Source organism: Lepidochelys olivacea, assembly GCF_965140295.1.
Source record: "Lepidochelys olivacea isolate rLepOli2 genome assembly, chromosome: 10".
NCBI classification, from domain to species: Eukaryota; Metazoa; Chordata; order Testudines; family Cheloniidae; genus Lepidochelys; species Lepidochelys olivacea.
Window position 1 is genome coordinate 33,671,524 of NC_140420.1, and position 17,009 is coordinate 33,688,532.

The 17,009-nt window shown below is 41.1% G+C and overlaps 1 protein-coding gene across 2 annotated transcripts in view; it reads right to left on the minus strand.

The window, feature by feature from the left end:
- Positions 1-2,557: 2,557 nt before the first annotated feature.
- The window catches only part of ADCY9 (adenylate cyclase 9), a 190,461-nt gene continuing 176,009 nt past the window's right edge, over positions 2,558-17,009 (minus strand). For both annotated transcript variants that reach the window (XM_084642296.1, XM_084642295.1), the window contains exons 8-10: positions 14,099-14,247; positions 10,271-10,312; positions 2,558-4,154 (exon numbers count right to left, since the gene is read on the minus strand). In XM_084642296.1, coding sequence (XP_084498422.1) covers positions 2,966-4,154; positions 10,271-10,312; positions 14,099-14,247 — 1,380 coding nt within the window. In that variant the 3' untranslated portion in view covers positions 2,558-2,965. The remainder of the gene's footprint in view (positions 4,155-10,270; positions 10,313-14,098; positions 14,248-17,009) is intronic.

The following is a 17,009-nucleotide window of genomic DNA, read 5'->3' on the forward strand; positions in this document are numbered from 1 at the left end:
TTTTGCAAGTATTGGGACTGCGTTTCAAAGGCACAAAAGGGAGTTTGGGGTCCAACTCCCATTGCCTTTCAGTGGGAGTTGGGTGTCTCATTGCCCCTTGCGCCTTTGAAAAGCTCCCCCATATGTTTTGTGGGGTGGGTATTCATAGCTTTGTTTCTGAATCCCTAAAGAAGAGATTCAAGACCTTTGTGGTAAGGACCACGACACCTGGTCAAAGTGAAGCTGTTAAATGTGGTTATTGTTCTGGTGGCAATAAGCAAACAGCGATACAATTCATGACTTAACTATTAGCTACTATTTACCCAGATCTAATTTGAATGCATGTAATGTTGGCTGCACTCAACTCACAAAGGTGTTAATACTATACAGAACAACTCCACTGCAAGAACAAACAGCAGCCCTTGAATTCAGAGCCCAGAAATGTTTCTGACCTCAGCCATTTTATTTCCTTAGTGAGATCAGAAAAGAGGCCATGATACTTCTAAATTTGGTACCCTTTTCAGTACTCTAATGAGATACTACTAAGAGACTAACAATACTCATGTAGTAACAGACCATGAACAGCCATGATGGCTTTATTAATTTTGTAGGCTAAAGGACTGTCTTTGTACTGAATGGTGCATTATTGCAATAATTAGAGGTAAGGTTTTCTCAATCCTGGCTCCTGTTCAAAAGAAATTGGCTTGGAATCCCTAGATTATGCCGTTTTTTCACTTTTAGTTGCAATGTGCGAACCTCTTACAGGTGAAGGGTTATTGTGGTGAGTATAACAATTGTACAGTATTAAAAGTCAGAGAAAAGATGTGGGCATATTTTGATGGATCGCGGCTAACACTGAAAAAACTCAACTGCAGAGAAATGCCACTTTATCACTGGGCATTGTAGGGGGCCATCAAATCAGAGAGAGTAAGTGAGGGGAAAAAAAGGGTTAACCACCTCAGGACACATATTTTAATGCTAGAAGGCATGTAAACAACACAGGACATACGAACATAAGAAGGGGGATGGATCACTTGATTGCCTGCTCTGTTCATTCCCTCTGGGGAACCTGGCATTGGCCACTGTCGGAAGACGGAATACTGGGCTAGATGGACCTTTGGTCTGACCCACTATGGCTGTTCTTAAAGCAATAAGTGTGACTATATTCTGCTTTCACTTTTAAGTTATCTTTTTTGGACTGAAGATGGAAAGAAATAACTAAAAAAATATGACTGTGCAGACAAAACAGCATTACATTTCCCCACAATCACCCGATTTCCCTTGGCAGATGAATTTATTTTGGGTGGAAATATTATAGTCATTTTGTTGGTACAAGAAATATTTGTTTAAATTGGAACCTTGCAATATTTAATATTATCCAAAGTGGGTCACCCACTCGGTCAAAAACTGAGTGAAAAAGGGGTTAAAATTATGGAAGAATGCAAAGGGAGAACTAGTCAGAATCTTCTCCAGGAATTGAAATTAGAGGAGGTGTTTGTTGTCTGAAGCCCTGATCCTGCAACTGCCTCTATGCAAACGGACCCCGGCACCTGTGCAGAGTTCCATTGACTTCAGTGAGCCTCTCTGCAGGCACAGGGGTCTGCCCACACAGTCAACTGTAGGTTCAGGCCCGAAATGTTGTGCTTCTCAGCTCATGGCAAAGGACCTTCCTATTTCTGCTTTAAATGGCACACGGGAAGCATGTCATTCTAATCTGTGCTGCAAAATCACAGCCTAGGGGTAAAGCCTGAAGAACGTTGTTCAGCACCATTAATTCAGTATGGGAGGGAAACTGGGATTTTCAGACTCAATCTGCATTTTGGTGGCTTTGGCAGTATCACCAACTTTGACACAAGTATTGCCTAGATAATGTCCTCACAGTGCTTGGCAGTTTGAAGAGGATGAAGCACTAATGGGCATCTTATTAATTTTAGTGACACCAATTACCACCCCTATGAATCCTAACACCCTCCACAAACATGATATTTAAAATAATAATAAATCAATATAACCCCAAAACATTTATTTAACTGCTCCTCTCTTAAATCAGAGCAGTTTTAGGGGCATCAATTCCACTCAAAACTTCACAAATCCCTTGGGGTGGGGGTAAAAGGAAAACTGCTTTTTAAAAACCTGAGACCTGGATTGTAAAAACTTTAATGGTTACTGGTTTGTTTTTGGAACCCTATCCTGAGAGTTGGTGAAATCTATCCCCACATATCAATAACTCATTGGATGTAAGGAAAGCAGTGCATCCAAAGCATACAATGGCAAATGTCTGATCAAAACACTGTCAAAGGAGGATGAAACTACAACAGCTGTGCTGCCTGCTCCATCTAACTGCTGAGCCACTGTAGAACTCAGCTCCTTCTCCAGCCCAACACAAAAGCAAAATTGTGTTACATCATCTCCATGACATTCCCTAGTGGTACATTACTGGCACTTTTTATATCAGTCTCATATGGTAGATACACGCACATCTGTCTGTGTGTTTACATACAGAAGGTCTGATAACAGTAATATATTATACACACACACACACACATATATATATATATATAAAACCCAAGGAGTTGCATTAGCCAAAAAAAAAAGTGTTTTGTGAGAAACAACAATAAAAATGATATCATGACCACAGCTTTTCTTTTAAAATTAATAGATACCCAAAGCTATGATTTTATGTGGGGCCTTTGTACCTAGACAGGGAGTCCAATGGAGTATATCTGAAGGCACTTAATATGCTCCACTCAGCTGAAAGAGGGTTACACAGGGAGCTGGGGAGTTTTGGAGAGGGCTAAAGGGCATGGAGGAGAGAGACAGATGAAAATGAGCCCTGAATAACTGTGATCCACACAGCATCAGGTGCTAACATGAAAACAAACAACCCAGGTGTTGAGAAGGTTTTTCTTCAAAAAGAAAGCAGACAATTGCAAATGTCTTTGTGTTTCTATGGACAGAGCACATCATGCAGCTCTCTGTCACTGCATCATACGCTCTTAGAGATATTTAACTTTGTCAGTTCATTGACCTCCTCCGTTTCTGCTTCCTCACAATCATTCTTTACAGCTTTGCCAAACCTGCACCTGTCTTCTGCTTTCACTGACTCTTTTTGGAGCTTCTTGTAGTATGGAAGCATATCCTTGGGTTCTAAGTTGTTATCTGAGCCCTGGGATGTCTTGTCCGAATTCTGTACAGAAGGCACCAGATTGGCAATCTCATCAGTAGGAGACCGCCCAATGCTGCCATCCACTTGAACCCGGATGTCTGGAGATATAGATAACTGGTGATGCGGCACAACCCCATTGTCCATGCATTTTGGGTAAAGGTAGGTTTTCATCTGACCTTTCCCCTTCACGTTGACTGTCCCCCTATAATCAAAGTCATATCCCATCTTATTTAGGATACGGTAGCTCTCCTCACTCACCTGTATCCGGCACTCCACTCCAGTAGTGTCCATCCTGCTAGCAATGTTCACGGTATCACCCCAAATGTCATACAATAACTTGGTGGTGCCTATGACCCCAGCAGTGAGAGGGCCATGGTTAAAGCCAACGCGTAGTTTAAAATTAAACCACAGCATATTGTTGTTGAAGTCATCCACCACTCGCATCATTTCTTTGGCAAATTCAAAAAGGGTTTGCAAATGTCCATGTGGATGGTTGTTGTCCTGACATTGTGCGGTGTTCAGTCCAGAGGCAGCCATGTAGGTTGCCCCAATTGTTTTGATTTTCTCAATGCTGCTGTAATGTGGTTTGCTTAGCAACTCATCAAAGTCCCCAATCAATTCATTTAGGACTCGATAGCATTCCTTGCCCCCCTCATAATTCTCTTCATAGAACTCACTGAAGTTCACAATGCTAGCAAAGATCACTCCACCACTATCATGGTTTTTGGAGTAGCTCTGGGAAACCTTCAACTGCTCTGCCACATGATATGGAATAATATTCCTCAGCAACCAGTCAGCTTGATCCCTCATGCTCTGAATTTTGGTGCGGTGAAGATCAGCCTCTACATCTCCATTGTAGTGGAGGCGGTAACTGACTTCAAATTCCCGATTCAGAAACCAAACCAAAAGGAGTAGGAGAAAGAAAACCAGTATCACTTCTTGGCCAATCCGGTCTGCTGGTTTCTTTATATCATTTAGCACTGAACTGTTGCATGGATTCTTCCTAGAGCTGGGGCAGGGCAGGGGAAAAGAAAAATAAAGATGGGCATTTTAAAATACAGATTCATTACTTCTTAATCTCTAAATCTGACTTGTTAAAAATGCCTCAATAAAATCAAACTGTAGTTATAAAATTCTAACTTTATTTGCTATTAAATATGCCCATGCTGTAGAACTCTCGCATGCTAAATTTAACTAGATCTAAATTAAATGGACCCCGTTGAGTTGCTGGCCTACATACTGCCCACGTTAGACAATTTTAAAGTTCTTATTGAGGAGTATATTGTCTTTCCATATATATTTATAATATGACTTATTAAAATCATAAATATATATTGTGACAGGGTTGGGCCAGATGGCTACAGGAGAGTGATAGAAGGCAGATACATTAGCTCCAGGTTAAGTAGGTCCCTTTTCCCTGGGTAAGGTAACAGGGAAGGTTCCAGAACAATCTGGAACCTTCTGGAAACAATTAAGACAGACAGGCTCATTAGAACACCTGCAGCCAATCAAGAAGCTGCTAGAATCAATTAAGGCAGGCTAATCAGGGCACCTGGGTTTAAAAAGGAGCTCACTTCAGTTTGTGGTGCACGTGTGAGGAGCTGGGAGCAAGAGGCACTAGGAGCTGAGAGTGAGAACATGTACTGTTGGAGGACTAAGGAGTACAAACATTATCAGACACATGCGGAAGGTCCTATGGTGAGAATAAAGAAGGTGTTGGGAGGAGGCCATGGGGAAGTAGCCCAGGGAGGAGTTGTTGTCGCACAGCTGTTCCAGGAGGCACTCTAGACAGCTGCATTCCACAGGGCCCTGGGCTGGAACCCGAAGTAGAGAGCGGGCCCGGGTTCCCCCCAAACCTCCCAACTCCTCATCAGAAATTGACCTGGACTGGAGGTTCATGAAAACAGCCAAACTGAGGGCTGCCGTGAATCTCCGAGGTGAGCAAATCCGCCAATAAGTGCAAGACCCACCAAGGTAGAGGAGGAACTTTGTCACAACATCTTTGTATTTATAATGACTTCTTGCATCCCTGATTCAGAAATCAAGCCTGGAAAAAAAAATTAACTACCAATAACAGAACACAAACTGCTGCCTCAGCCCATCTATATCCCTCAACCTGCCCCTTCTCCAAAGACCTGAGAAAACAGATGAGTCTTGCAAGGTTTCTTGAAGATCAATACATTTAGGCTCTGTAGGACACAGGGAGGAAGAGAACTCCAGAGCTGAGGAACTTTATGGAGAACCATCTGCCACTTTACTATGAAACGGGGGAGGATGGGGTCCTCGCTTGAGCATCTCTGCGGATTACGACCACTGAAGCTTATTATGGGGATACAGGCAATTTTCTCAACTAGCCACAATATCAACCTTTTAGGGTGTGTACAGATCAAGAGCAATATTCACAAATTCACTGGCAGCCTCTACAGATTATGGAGCACCGGTATAATATGCTTCCTCTATGAAACATTCCTGAACAAGCAAGTGGCTGCATTCTGTACAACTGTAATTTTCTGGGTGGTGTCAGGGTATAGCCCAAATCACTTTGAGAAGATGACTGATCCACATAATGCCAGTGTGTTTTCTGAAACCAGGCCCGAACTCAGACTGACTGGGGATTACCAACAGAGTCACTTCATCACAAGTTTTTCAGTAAGTTTATTCAATGCCAGAGATTCAATACAAGTGGGTAGTTGGCAAGTTTATCCAAGTCCACAGATGGTTTCTTGAGCAGAGGCATCATACCGAGTGGCTCCCTGAAAACACTTACCCTCCTGAAAAGGGGTGATGGAAATCTCTACCAAGACTGGTAGAGCGCACGATCTGACTTTTAAGAGAGAACTTTACTGCTCTCATTTCTACCTTGCTGACAAGTGGGTATCTGTTAGTCCCCAACCATTTTCTCAACTACTTGGTTGAGCTTGGTTTCCAATATGGGTGTCCCTAAATACTCGCCTCGCTTTTGTAATGACAACAATTCACTCATGATCTGAAAAGAGAATTCCCTTAAGATGACTGAATTCATCCACAAGGCAGGGAGCTGCGTATCTCAAATGAGCGGATACAAGATCTCTCCCAGATCACAAATTTTTTGATCCCACTATGACTACAGTGAGAATCAGCTATGCCAAAAACCCACAGAACTAACCTGAAGGAGGAAATTCCTGAAGTGATGCCCTCATCTTGAAAATTAAATCTCTGAAAATGTTGCACCTACTATGGTTACAACTAACACCTTTGATCTAGCATAACTATAGCGGCAAGAAGCTAATGGAACAATATTTCTTTTTTTTCGTTTGTTTAGTTTGTGTATTTGACAATACAATATGATTGGGTAATTAGCAAGAGCAAAATTCATTAAATGAAATGACCTTTATAAACAACAACTGAGAAACAGAAAATCCCCACCAAAGCCTTACAAATTTTTTTAAAGGAGCTTATACAAAAAAAATTCAGGGCTATTTAAGCTGTTTACTGTTTAAAGGGTTGTAGTAATAGAAAATGGAATTTTAAAAATTGGTCAATTTAAAAAACTCAAGCTGATTCTGTTCTTTTAACCAAATAGTTTAAATACTTGCAGGCACAAAAGCCTGAGAAGTTAGTTGGAATTTTCATCCACTCTGGGTACTGAATACAGCACTTGTGAAAATTCTTTAGATGGAGTCAGGAAGCTTTCCTTTGATTGATCACAAATCCTAAACTGTGTAACATAATGGCTTTCTCCTTACAGTAGAGGTTCTTGGAAAGACACTTGCCCTAGGAGCTAGAAATCTGGGTTTCAAATTGTATTGTTCTATATATAAAGCAGATGCGTAACAACTAGGTCTTTGGAGAGAATACAAGGGCTGAACAATGAGAAAAAGACACCAACAGAGCTGAGCATTGGAATTTTTGATGAATCATGTAGAATCTGAGATATTGTAAACGGGATGCTGCTACACATATGAGATGTTAAGCATCCTGGGGTGATGGACAGAGATGGCATGAACACTCTATTTTATACCCTGATGCAACTACAGAACATAGGAACTCCATTTAGAAAAAAATTTGGAGTGTAAAGGTGGGGAAAGAAAAACAGGGGCATGAGTTTTTTCTAAACCACAAGGCAGATTTGAGTCTCTATCTCAAAAGGCCTATCCATCATTCCATTTGGGAACTATGAACAGTGGAGAAAAAAATACACTCTACCTGCTTTGAGGCAGGGAGAGTAATGAGTGCATTGACTCTTAGTGGGAGGACACATTTGTTTAACAGCATCTTGTTTTGATTGCATGGGGCACAAGAAGAAATGGTGTGCCTTCAATTGGAAAGCAATGAGACAAATCTAATGCACTGATTTAGCTACACGGGTGCAAAAAAGCTATGTGTTGACCAAATCTTAGAAGAGCTTATGTGCTGAGACTTCACAGATGGTAGCTGTTTTGATACCACTTTAATAAAGATCTTAATTCTTGGTCAAGCAAAGCAAAAGGGGAAAGGTCCCCCTCCAGGTACACCTGTTACAAATCCACCAGCAGAACACAGGAAAAGCCTGTGTGCTGACAGTCAAGTGAGAATGGAGACAATAATAACTTCTCCTAGGACAGGATCTCAGCTTCTTATTGATTCATCAGCCTCCAATCACCTGGAGTGAGGGGAAGCCCTAATTAATACAAAATGCTAGAACGAAAACAGAAAACAAAACAAAAAATAAATAAAAAAGCTGAAAATGTAAGTAAGATTGCACAGCAGATCTGTGGCAGAGATGGTAATAGAATTAATTCACAATTCTGTATTTTTACCACAGACCACACCTAAAAACTATCCTGATTTTCAGTGACACTATTCAGTTGTGTGTCCTCAGAACAGCTGAATTTGCACTTTTGAAAACTTACTATTGCATTTATGTAGTTTTTCATATTTAAATTTAAGATGACAGCCAACCAAGCATCACCTGCTAAAAGTGTCACACACGTTATAGAGACAGCAAATATGTTCACAAGCATGCATAATGTGTCTAAGACAGACAGACACACACACATGCACGAGCGCGCACACACTTACATTTTTCACTAAAGTAATGGTCATTTGGAAAAAAATTGAACTGCAAGTTCCTCATAGTAAGAACTTTGATGAGATTGTATAGCATACAAGTGTTAGATGTGACATGTATTTTGGTCACCGTGTCAGTCAATATTTACATCTTTAGGCTGGGACTTATCAAGGAACCCAAGTGAGTTCAGTGTCCATCTCCTGTGGAATTCCACTGGGGTTTGGGTGCCTAATTTCATTAGGCTCCTTTGAAAATCTCAGCATTATTATCTGTTCATATCTTTATCTATCAAGTAAAAGTGAAATGTTATAATTTCAAAAGTAAAATACTTTCATACTAGGATATTTTCTCTGGCTATTAGCTTTGTTATTTGTAGGGCCATTGCAAGTATAAGACCAATCATTAAAATGAAGTCATGCTTGCCCTTGATTACAGAAATCAGAATTATTTTTTAATGATTAACAGCCAGCTAGGTCTTCTAGTGCTCATGAATAGTTACCTGGAAGTCACGGGCAGTTTTGAGCTACAGAAGTGTAGCCAGAAGTGCCTGGCTAATTCCATGAACTAATAAGGAAGACCCAAGCTGAGGAAAATATTATGACATTACTTTTCATTGGTCACAATACCTTTATATTTTCTGTTTTAAAATTATGTATAGTCTGTTGTTATAGCTTGGCTTGTATCTTGTCCCAGTTACAATTCCAGTTTAAAAAGAAAGGTATATTTAATGACACTCTCTTTCTCTCTTACACACACAGACAAACAAATTCAGAATGCTCAAAAATCCCTGCAATATGAGACATAATAAATTAATCCTATACTAGAATTGGAAAGCACAACTACCATCCTCAGACCTCAGAAAAATGCCTACATTCTTTGAAATTATGACTGCATTCAGGTAGAGACAGAAGGGGGGGAGAGATGGCTCAGTGGTTTGAGCATTGGCCTGCTAAACCCAGGGTTGTGAGTTCAATCCTTGAGGGGGCCATTTAGGGATCTGGGGCAAAAATTGGGGATTGGTCCTGCTTTGAGCAGGGGGTTGGACTAGATGACCTCCTGAGGTCCTTTCTAACCCTGATATTCTATGATTCTATGAAATTGAAAAATGTAATTTTTCTATAATATATACTCCAAGGACGAGCAGTGATTTTCAGAACACACTTCTGCCTGGAGCTATTTGATAATATGTTTACATAGTCACTAGTTAAATCAAAGAGAGTGTCAGACTTTTAGAAAACCCAACCCCAGAACAAATGTTTCCACAATTACTAACTTTAGTGAAAGCAGTTGTTTTATTCAGCAACTGGCGATAAAATCATGGGAGTTGACCACAATGAAATAGAGACAAGTCAACTGCATCTTTGAAATTTTCACTTTCTAAGGGGTCATTAATAACACAGGCTTTGTTTAAAAACATGGGGCTATGCTGTCAACTGTGTTGAGTTTGGAGCTACTCTAAATTACAGCAGCTGGCTGTGGTGCCCATGGGGCCACTTGCCAACTATGAATTGGCAGACCGCAGCTGTGCTCTACACTGCCTCCAACAAATCCTCTAAACTGGAGTTGGGGACAGTTGGTGTAGGAGCTAGCTAAGGACCCCCCCCCCGTAGATTCCAGCCCCTATGCACTGCTGAGTGACACAAAGCAGACAGGACAGAGGGAGAGAATCTGGCCCATAATCTGCGCACAGTACTTTAAAACAAAACAAAACAAAAAAGGTTACCACTAGAAAAACAAATTCTATAATTTATCTGCCACAATAACCCTCCATTTCCTAGAAAACCATATAAATAAGGGAGCATTTCACATTTCAGCATCAACTTCGTCGATTTCCTTCTATGGCATTTGTATAGTTAGTTTGCTTTCCTGGGTACTCACGTAGCACAGACAAAATTATTTAATCCCTGTATGCTACTGTGCGCCCTAAGTTTGTTTTTTTACATACATTTGACTGAAAACACATTTTGACACAAACATTTTAAAGCTATACTTTATCTAGTTTACATAACTTTTTGTAAAAGATAATGTTGAAAAAAGGAATGCAACAAGAGGCTTTCCATAAGATAGTAGAGATGGGCACTGTATTTAAGGCTTACCTAAAGTTCTGTACTGAATCTAGGAGGGAAGTTTCAATGGAGCTGAAAAATAAAGGTATTAAAACATTAGAAAGAAAACAAGACCATTACACAAAGCAACCTGAGAATACAAACAAAAAAGTTCAACTGAACTAATTTGAAGTAAGGGACTATGATCAATAATCTGTTTTGCACCTCAATTTCAGACAAACTTTTCTTGAATGTGACTTAGCAATACCTTTTGCTTTGGAGTGGCAGAAGCATAGAGATGATGATCCAAGTTTCTCCGGCTAAGAGTAACTGGAGGTAATGTAGTCAAGGCAATGGCTGGAAAAAACCATTTTCAGATCAGTTCCAACCCGAGATACATGGAGGAGTGTGTTAAGAACACTGAAAGGTAATTAGTTCCCAGGCTTATTGGATCTACTCCATAAAAAGTGACAAAAGAGGAGAAACAGCCTCTTTATGAATATGCCATTACCGAAGAACTCCTCAAAGAGGCTTTGAATTTACTTGCATTCCAGGCTCTTCTATCAGCAATTAATATAAAGAACAGCAAGGCACACAGTGCTCAGTTACATGTGCCAAGAACAACAACTACCAGCAAGTTACTGTTTTAAAAAAAAAACGTGAAAGAATGGGTCTGTCTATAGCGTATGAAGAATTGTCAATACTGTGGTGACAAAGCATGATTAACACTGTAGATATTGCAAGAAAACTAGCTATTACTAAGGTTTTCAAATGAAAACTCTTGGCAGCTGTGATTTAGTCTTCATGTTGTTTTTCACTGTTGCTTCTAGTCATATTTTGCTAGATCTAGGATTGTATAGGGATGTGTATTATTTTGGATATGAATTTCTCTTTATAAAATAAAGTGACAAAATGTTCTGCAGTTACTGTACTTTGTTCATTAATGGTCACTGCTTTACAAAACACAGGACAAAATATACTATAATTGGGCTTGATTGTGCCTTGTAGGCATAGGCCTGTGCTGGAGGGAGCTTGGAGACAACCCATTCCAACAGAAACTCCCAGAGACATGGTGTTTCCTGGTCACACCCTAACACACCAGGGGAATCTGTCACAGACACCCTCCCCCCACCCCCTGAAGAGGATGTGTTGGCTGATATGTGGGTGGATGTCACCCCAGCCTTTTGGAATGGCTAGCAACATGAGCCTTGTGCAATCCACGTGCTCAGCTGAGATGAAGGGGGAGCAGGAGAAGGTTTCCTGTACCTTCCTTCCTCCCCACACCTGATAACTCTGCAGTGCTTGGGTACAATCTGACCAGCTATTTGCACCTGGAATTTTCTCTAGAAGTCTACAGATAATGAATTAGACATAAAATCCAGTTTCTTACTTTTTAATTTTTTTCCTGCGGCAAAATGTCACTGGTATAGACAAATGGGGTATGTCCTGACCCAGTCAATAACCCAGGAAATGCCAATAAGAATGAAACATTTTCCACTCCTGGCTAAGAAACTTCTTTTGCTTTTTGCAGGCACACTCTCCAGTGCAATGACATCTAGAGTTATGAACAAATTAGATTATCCTATCCTGTGTTCCTAACATTAACCTCTCAGCCAAAGTCAAAGCCCAGGTGGGCCTTAAGCTAAGGGGTCTGTAATAGTGCCACTGTACTACAGAAAAAAGTTAACAGGTAATAAACTTGATTTTCTCGTGGAGAGAGTGCCACTGGCAGAGATAGATGGGTTGCAGCACCCTCACCTGCTGGGAGGGAAGAAACCAATAGTTGGACTAAAGAAAGAACAAGAGTGAGATGAGATCAAAGGTGAGATGAGAAGGAACCAGAAATTAGTAACTGGATTGTTTCCAGTAAGGCTGTGAAGAAACTAAACGCTTGGGTAATGAGGAGGGGCCAAAGGGACAGTGCTTGAGGAAAGTGTGTACCAAGCCCCAGGTAACACCACGGCACAGTTTATCCATGGATATATGCCCTGTTTCTGCCCAGGAATGGGAGACAATTGATCAATCTAATCTAAGGAGAGCACAAGAAGTCTGTCGCTGAATAGGTGTACTGCAGAGCCAGATCCATCCAGAGACTGTAAAACTAGAGGCTTTTTGACCTTTATTGGGACCCTGGAACAGGATGACTAGGTAATGGAGTGACTTCTTTCTAGGCTGCACCAGAGTACAAGAAATTCATCTGCGCCTTGTGGTGAAGTCAGAAACTTGGACGAGAGATCTTGTTAATGAGAAAAGCTACAACTCAGCCAAGAAGCTGGGACAGAAGCAAAGAACTACTTTTCCCTCATAAAAAACCAGTTAGGGCAAACTACAGGAAAGGGACACTCACATCCCCACACAATGAACTGAGGTAATGGCTTCTTAAAAGCCACTTTCCAGGAGAGGATGTGAAAGGAAATGGAATGAAGTTCAACCACCACATCTGGAGTGACAAAAAACGATAAATAAGCTGCTGAAATCCAAGAAAATGGCATCAGTTGTAATGATACCAAGGGCAGATCTTGAAGGAGTGTTTGATTGATCCATCCACTAGCTATTGGGACTTGAAGAAATGTTTCCAGATTCTCCCATGCTAGCTGGAGGGCTTTCGGTAGAAACTGTTGAAAAGTCCTATAATAAAACTATACCCAAGGAACCACATTTTAGCATATTATCCACATTCCAACCAGTGACTTGCAGAATGAGAGAAAGAGAAGATGACTGCTTAATGCTGTCTTGATGGTTGACTCCAGTTCTGAGTTCTTTCCAAAGGGGGCAGACTTTTCCTCCTATGGCACTGGTGTCCACTTCTGAGCAAAAGAGGGTCTGTTAAGGAGATGTTCTTTTGTTTACTAGACCCAGATTTGAGAACCTCAGCAGAGATGTGGAGAATGCCTTAGATGCTTCTTGAGGGGATTTGCTTTGATCAGCATGTTGCCTGCCATCTGCTTCCTGCACTGTGTGGTCCAGAAAGTCTCTGAAAAGGAGGTAAAATATTTGCCTACAGTGGGAGGTAGAATGGTCTAGAGTGAGAGGCCATCCACCATTCCTCAAGGACAAGCTGCAGAGTCAGATACAGGGATCTCTCATCACCCAAAGCCAAAAATAAATCCTTGGACAGAATTCAAGAGGGGATGAGGACAAAAGGAACCAGAGCATGCCTTGGAAATTTCTTCAGAGATTAGAGAGTTCTGATCAGGAGGGAGAAGGGAAACTGAGAAGAGCTGGCTGATAATGGATCACTTGCAAACAGATTAAAGGAAAGGGATTCTAGTAGTTGAGACTGATCTTCCTAGAAGTCATGCAGATCTCCTCCCAGATGGATCTGTAAGATGGCAATGATAGAGAAATCCTGGAGGCAGCCCGAAACATGGCAAAACTGTCTGGATTCAGACCGGCTCCCATCAGAAACTGATGGCGGTGAACACAAGCAAATCTTATATAAGTGTGGTGGAGCACACATGCAACCTAGTCCCATGATGGAGGGCTCATGATTTCCAAAGTAGGACAGAGTCTGATTTTTTTGACTGTTTTCTTCCATTTCTCTTACTCTTTCTCCATTCTGAGTAATGGCTAGGGCAAGGAAAATATAAGCCAAGATGGCCCATCAGCCAGAGACACTAGGGGCTTCTTGAAGCAAGGCAGGAAACAAACTGCAAAACCCACTTACAGGGACCAGAGAAAGGGACAGAACCATATGCAAATATGCTTCATTCAAACTGGCACCTCCCTATCTGACCAACAGAGAACAAGACCCAACTCATCTGTCTGTACCACTCTCCACAGGAATGAACATTTCCTGTTTCGGGGCTGAACTAGTTAATCCTGGGGCAAAATGCAGCTCATGATACCTTGCCTACAGTGATAACATGCAATGCTCACCTGTCTGGACATAAAGAGATGTAGAGCAAGATGAGAAGCACTGCTCCTACAATAGTAGCCAATGATGATCTCATCCAGGAGCTCAGCTGGCAGAAGTTACAGTACTGGATAATGGTGATGAGAATCGCACAACACATAAACATGGTATACTGCAATGAACAGAAAGAATGACAAGTTAGCCTTTTCTTGCCCATTAGAGCCCTTCCACAAATAGATACCAATTTAAATAAAGGCATTCAATGATCTGAATGGTGAGAACACAATTTCTACTTACATAAAAATGAGCCATACATTAACTGTCTTTTCAATTAACTCTGATACCTTTGTATGAATTTCAGCAAACAGCACTACAAGTCTAGAAAAGTTCTTGCTTCCAATAAGCAAGAAAGCTTCTAACACAGATAATGTGTCACAATTTTCATTAGCTGGAGTTCTGAGGTACAGCTTTACTTTTTCATAATTCCACCTTCAGCTCACCTTTGTAAAGGACTCAGTTCCTCCTATTCAAGCCATTGAGTTTGAGAATTTATAGATTACCATCATATACTCAATTATGCTCTGAAGGCTTCTCATTAAATCACATCTGTGTTTTAAATTGGATATCAAATTATACGTCCAGGTTGAAAACATGTGTTGAGTCCCAGAAACTCTGTCAAAGTGGCTGGCCCTAATAATATATTTTGCAGGATAGTATTATTCCACTAAGTGCTGAACTCAACATGGATAATTATTCCTTTGAGGAACAAAAGTGAGCAGAAGTTTAACATAATGTTAATTGATGCTCTGTGAAACTGGTATTTGTGCCAAGCTGAAGGGGTAGTTCTCCATTTCTCCTTTCTTCTGTTCCAAGTCTCAAATCCAAGAATCTCAGAAAACCTCCCTTTTCATGTCTTTAGTAGATAAGTAAATTGAAGTGCAAAGCAGATGCTTTCTGAGAAATATCTTAATTTCCCCGGAATGCAATAGTCAAATGCTAAAGTCCATCTTATGTAATGTACAAAGTAGGGCTGTGTTAAGAAAATCAATGAAGATCCAATGTTAAAATAGAGAACTCCACAAAATTGCACTGCAGGTCTTATTTTCCTTAGCATTAACTATGCTGCTCTTTATGATTTCTGGTGGCTATAATCTCTTTCATTGTGAGTGGAGTGGGACACCACTGCTTTGCTTTACAAGTTGAAAATTTGGAATGCTTTATTATGTTGTCTGGGGCACAACAACAGTTGAACAAAATAGCAAGGCCACATTCCAGTTAGAAAAACAGTTTATCCACAACAGGCAAATTAGTAAAACTTACATAATTTACTTACATTTTTTAAACCATGACCACAGTTTTTCCAGGCTTTAATAACTAAGAAATAGCTATGCTGAATTTAAAAAAACCTCATTTCAGGTCTCGTAAAGTGCCAGGGCAATGGTTCTGACTTCAAGTGAAGCCCCAGCATGAAGCCAGCCTCTAGAGGGTCAGTAAGTGTCGTGTTTTACTATGTAAGCATGGCTTTGGAAAGTTTTTTTTTTAAAATTATTATCATTATTTTACATCCGGGGAGGGTATATAATGCTATTAATAAAAAAAAACTTTGCAAAACCATGTCATAGTAAAATATGGCACTTACCCGACCCTCTACAGACTGGCCCCTTTCCCCAGAGCTCCATGATTGTTGCAACATCACCGAGCACAGGGCCAGCTGGAATATCTCTTGGTGATTGAACCAACAACCCAATAAGTCTGGGGGATCTGAAACAGGAAAAAAAAGGGTTGTGCATGAACAGCTGCGTAATGAATACCATTCTTACTTGCTACTACATGGGGCATTCAGCACATACGACCTGAAACTGAGAGGGGCTGAGCACCCACAAATTCCATTGTTATTGTTACTGTATTTTAAAAATATTTAGGAGGTGCTCAAGTACTACAGGGAATGGGCCTACATAAGACAAACAGAAGTCAAAAAGGGTTGAAGGTGTTCAGCACCTTTCAGGTTCAGGTCCAGTGTTGCTTGGGTTCTGTCACCTTATATATGACAGGCTGTTCTCCGCAAAAGGGTAATCCCAGGTGTCTTCGGTTCCCCTGCCTGAATTGCAGACTTTGAGTTCCTGAAAAACTCTGTTCAGGGAATTAATTCTGCCAATTCCCCAGGACTATCCACACAAAGTTAGCCAGAGCTTCCTACAATTCTTGACAGGGCCTGCCTTCTTACAGCATCCTGAAACTCTGCAAGTAGAACCACCCTTTATTTCAGGGTTTCCTTGTCTCAACTTAACTTTAATCATCATCCCCCAGACTGTGTCCATTGCTGGACAGACCACTTCCACTGCCTGTCTTACCAATCTTCCTGTAGTCCCACAAAACTGACTGGGGGTGTGAATCAGTTTACCAGTCCCTGCCATTTCTTCTATACTCCTTTCCAGTCCCTTGAACTTGAGGACCGGTGCCGGCCTGTTGCTGCTCCTTGAACACAACCAGTTGCCTCTGCATAATTCAGAAACAATGGTTGGTACCATCTGATCCTAGTCTATTCTCTGGAATACCAGTTCTATATTTCCACTCAGTTCCAGGGGTACTAGTCTGCTCTCATCAGACTCCTAACACCAAATATGTGATCTTCCAGTCTATACACAGTCTGCTGTGCCCCACTCCCTACCACAGTCTAGAATTGGCACAGTTCTCCACCTTCCCAGGGTTTCAGGCAGGCCATTGTCCCTCAATGTCTCCAGATTGTTCCTTAGGCTCATTTCCAGAGCAGACTGTCTGCTTCTCTTCCCTCCAGCCTTCTTAGCCTTTAAGAGACCCCTTCCCAGAGAGAGGGAATTTATTATATTCTCTGTCCTACCTCTCCTCCTCTCCAACTAACCTTCTATCTCCTCTTTTAAATCCATCCCCTCCGCAGGTGCAAACAGTGAGACTACC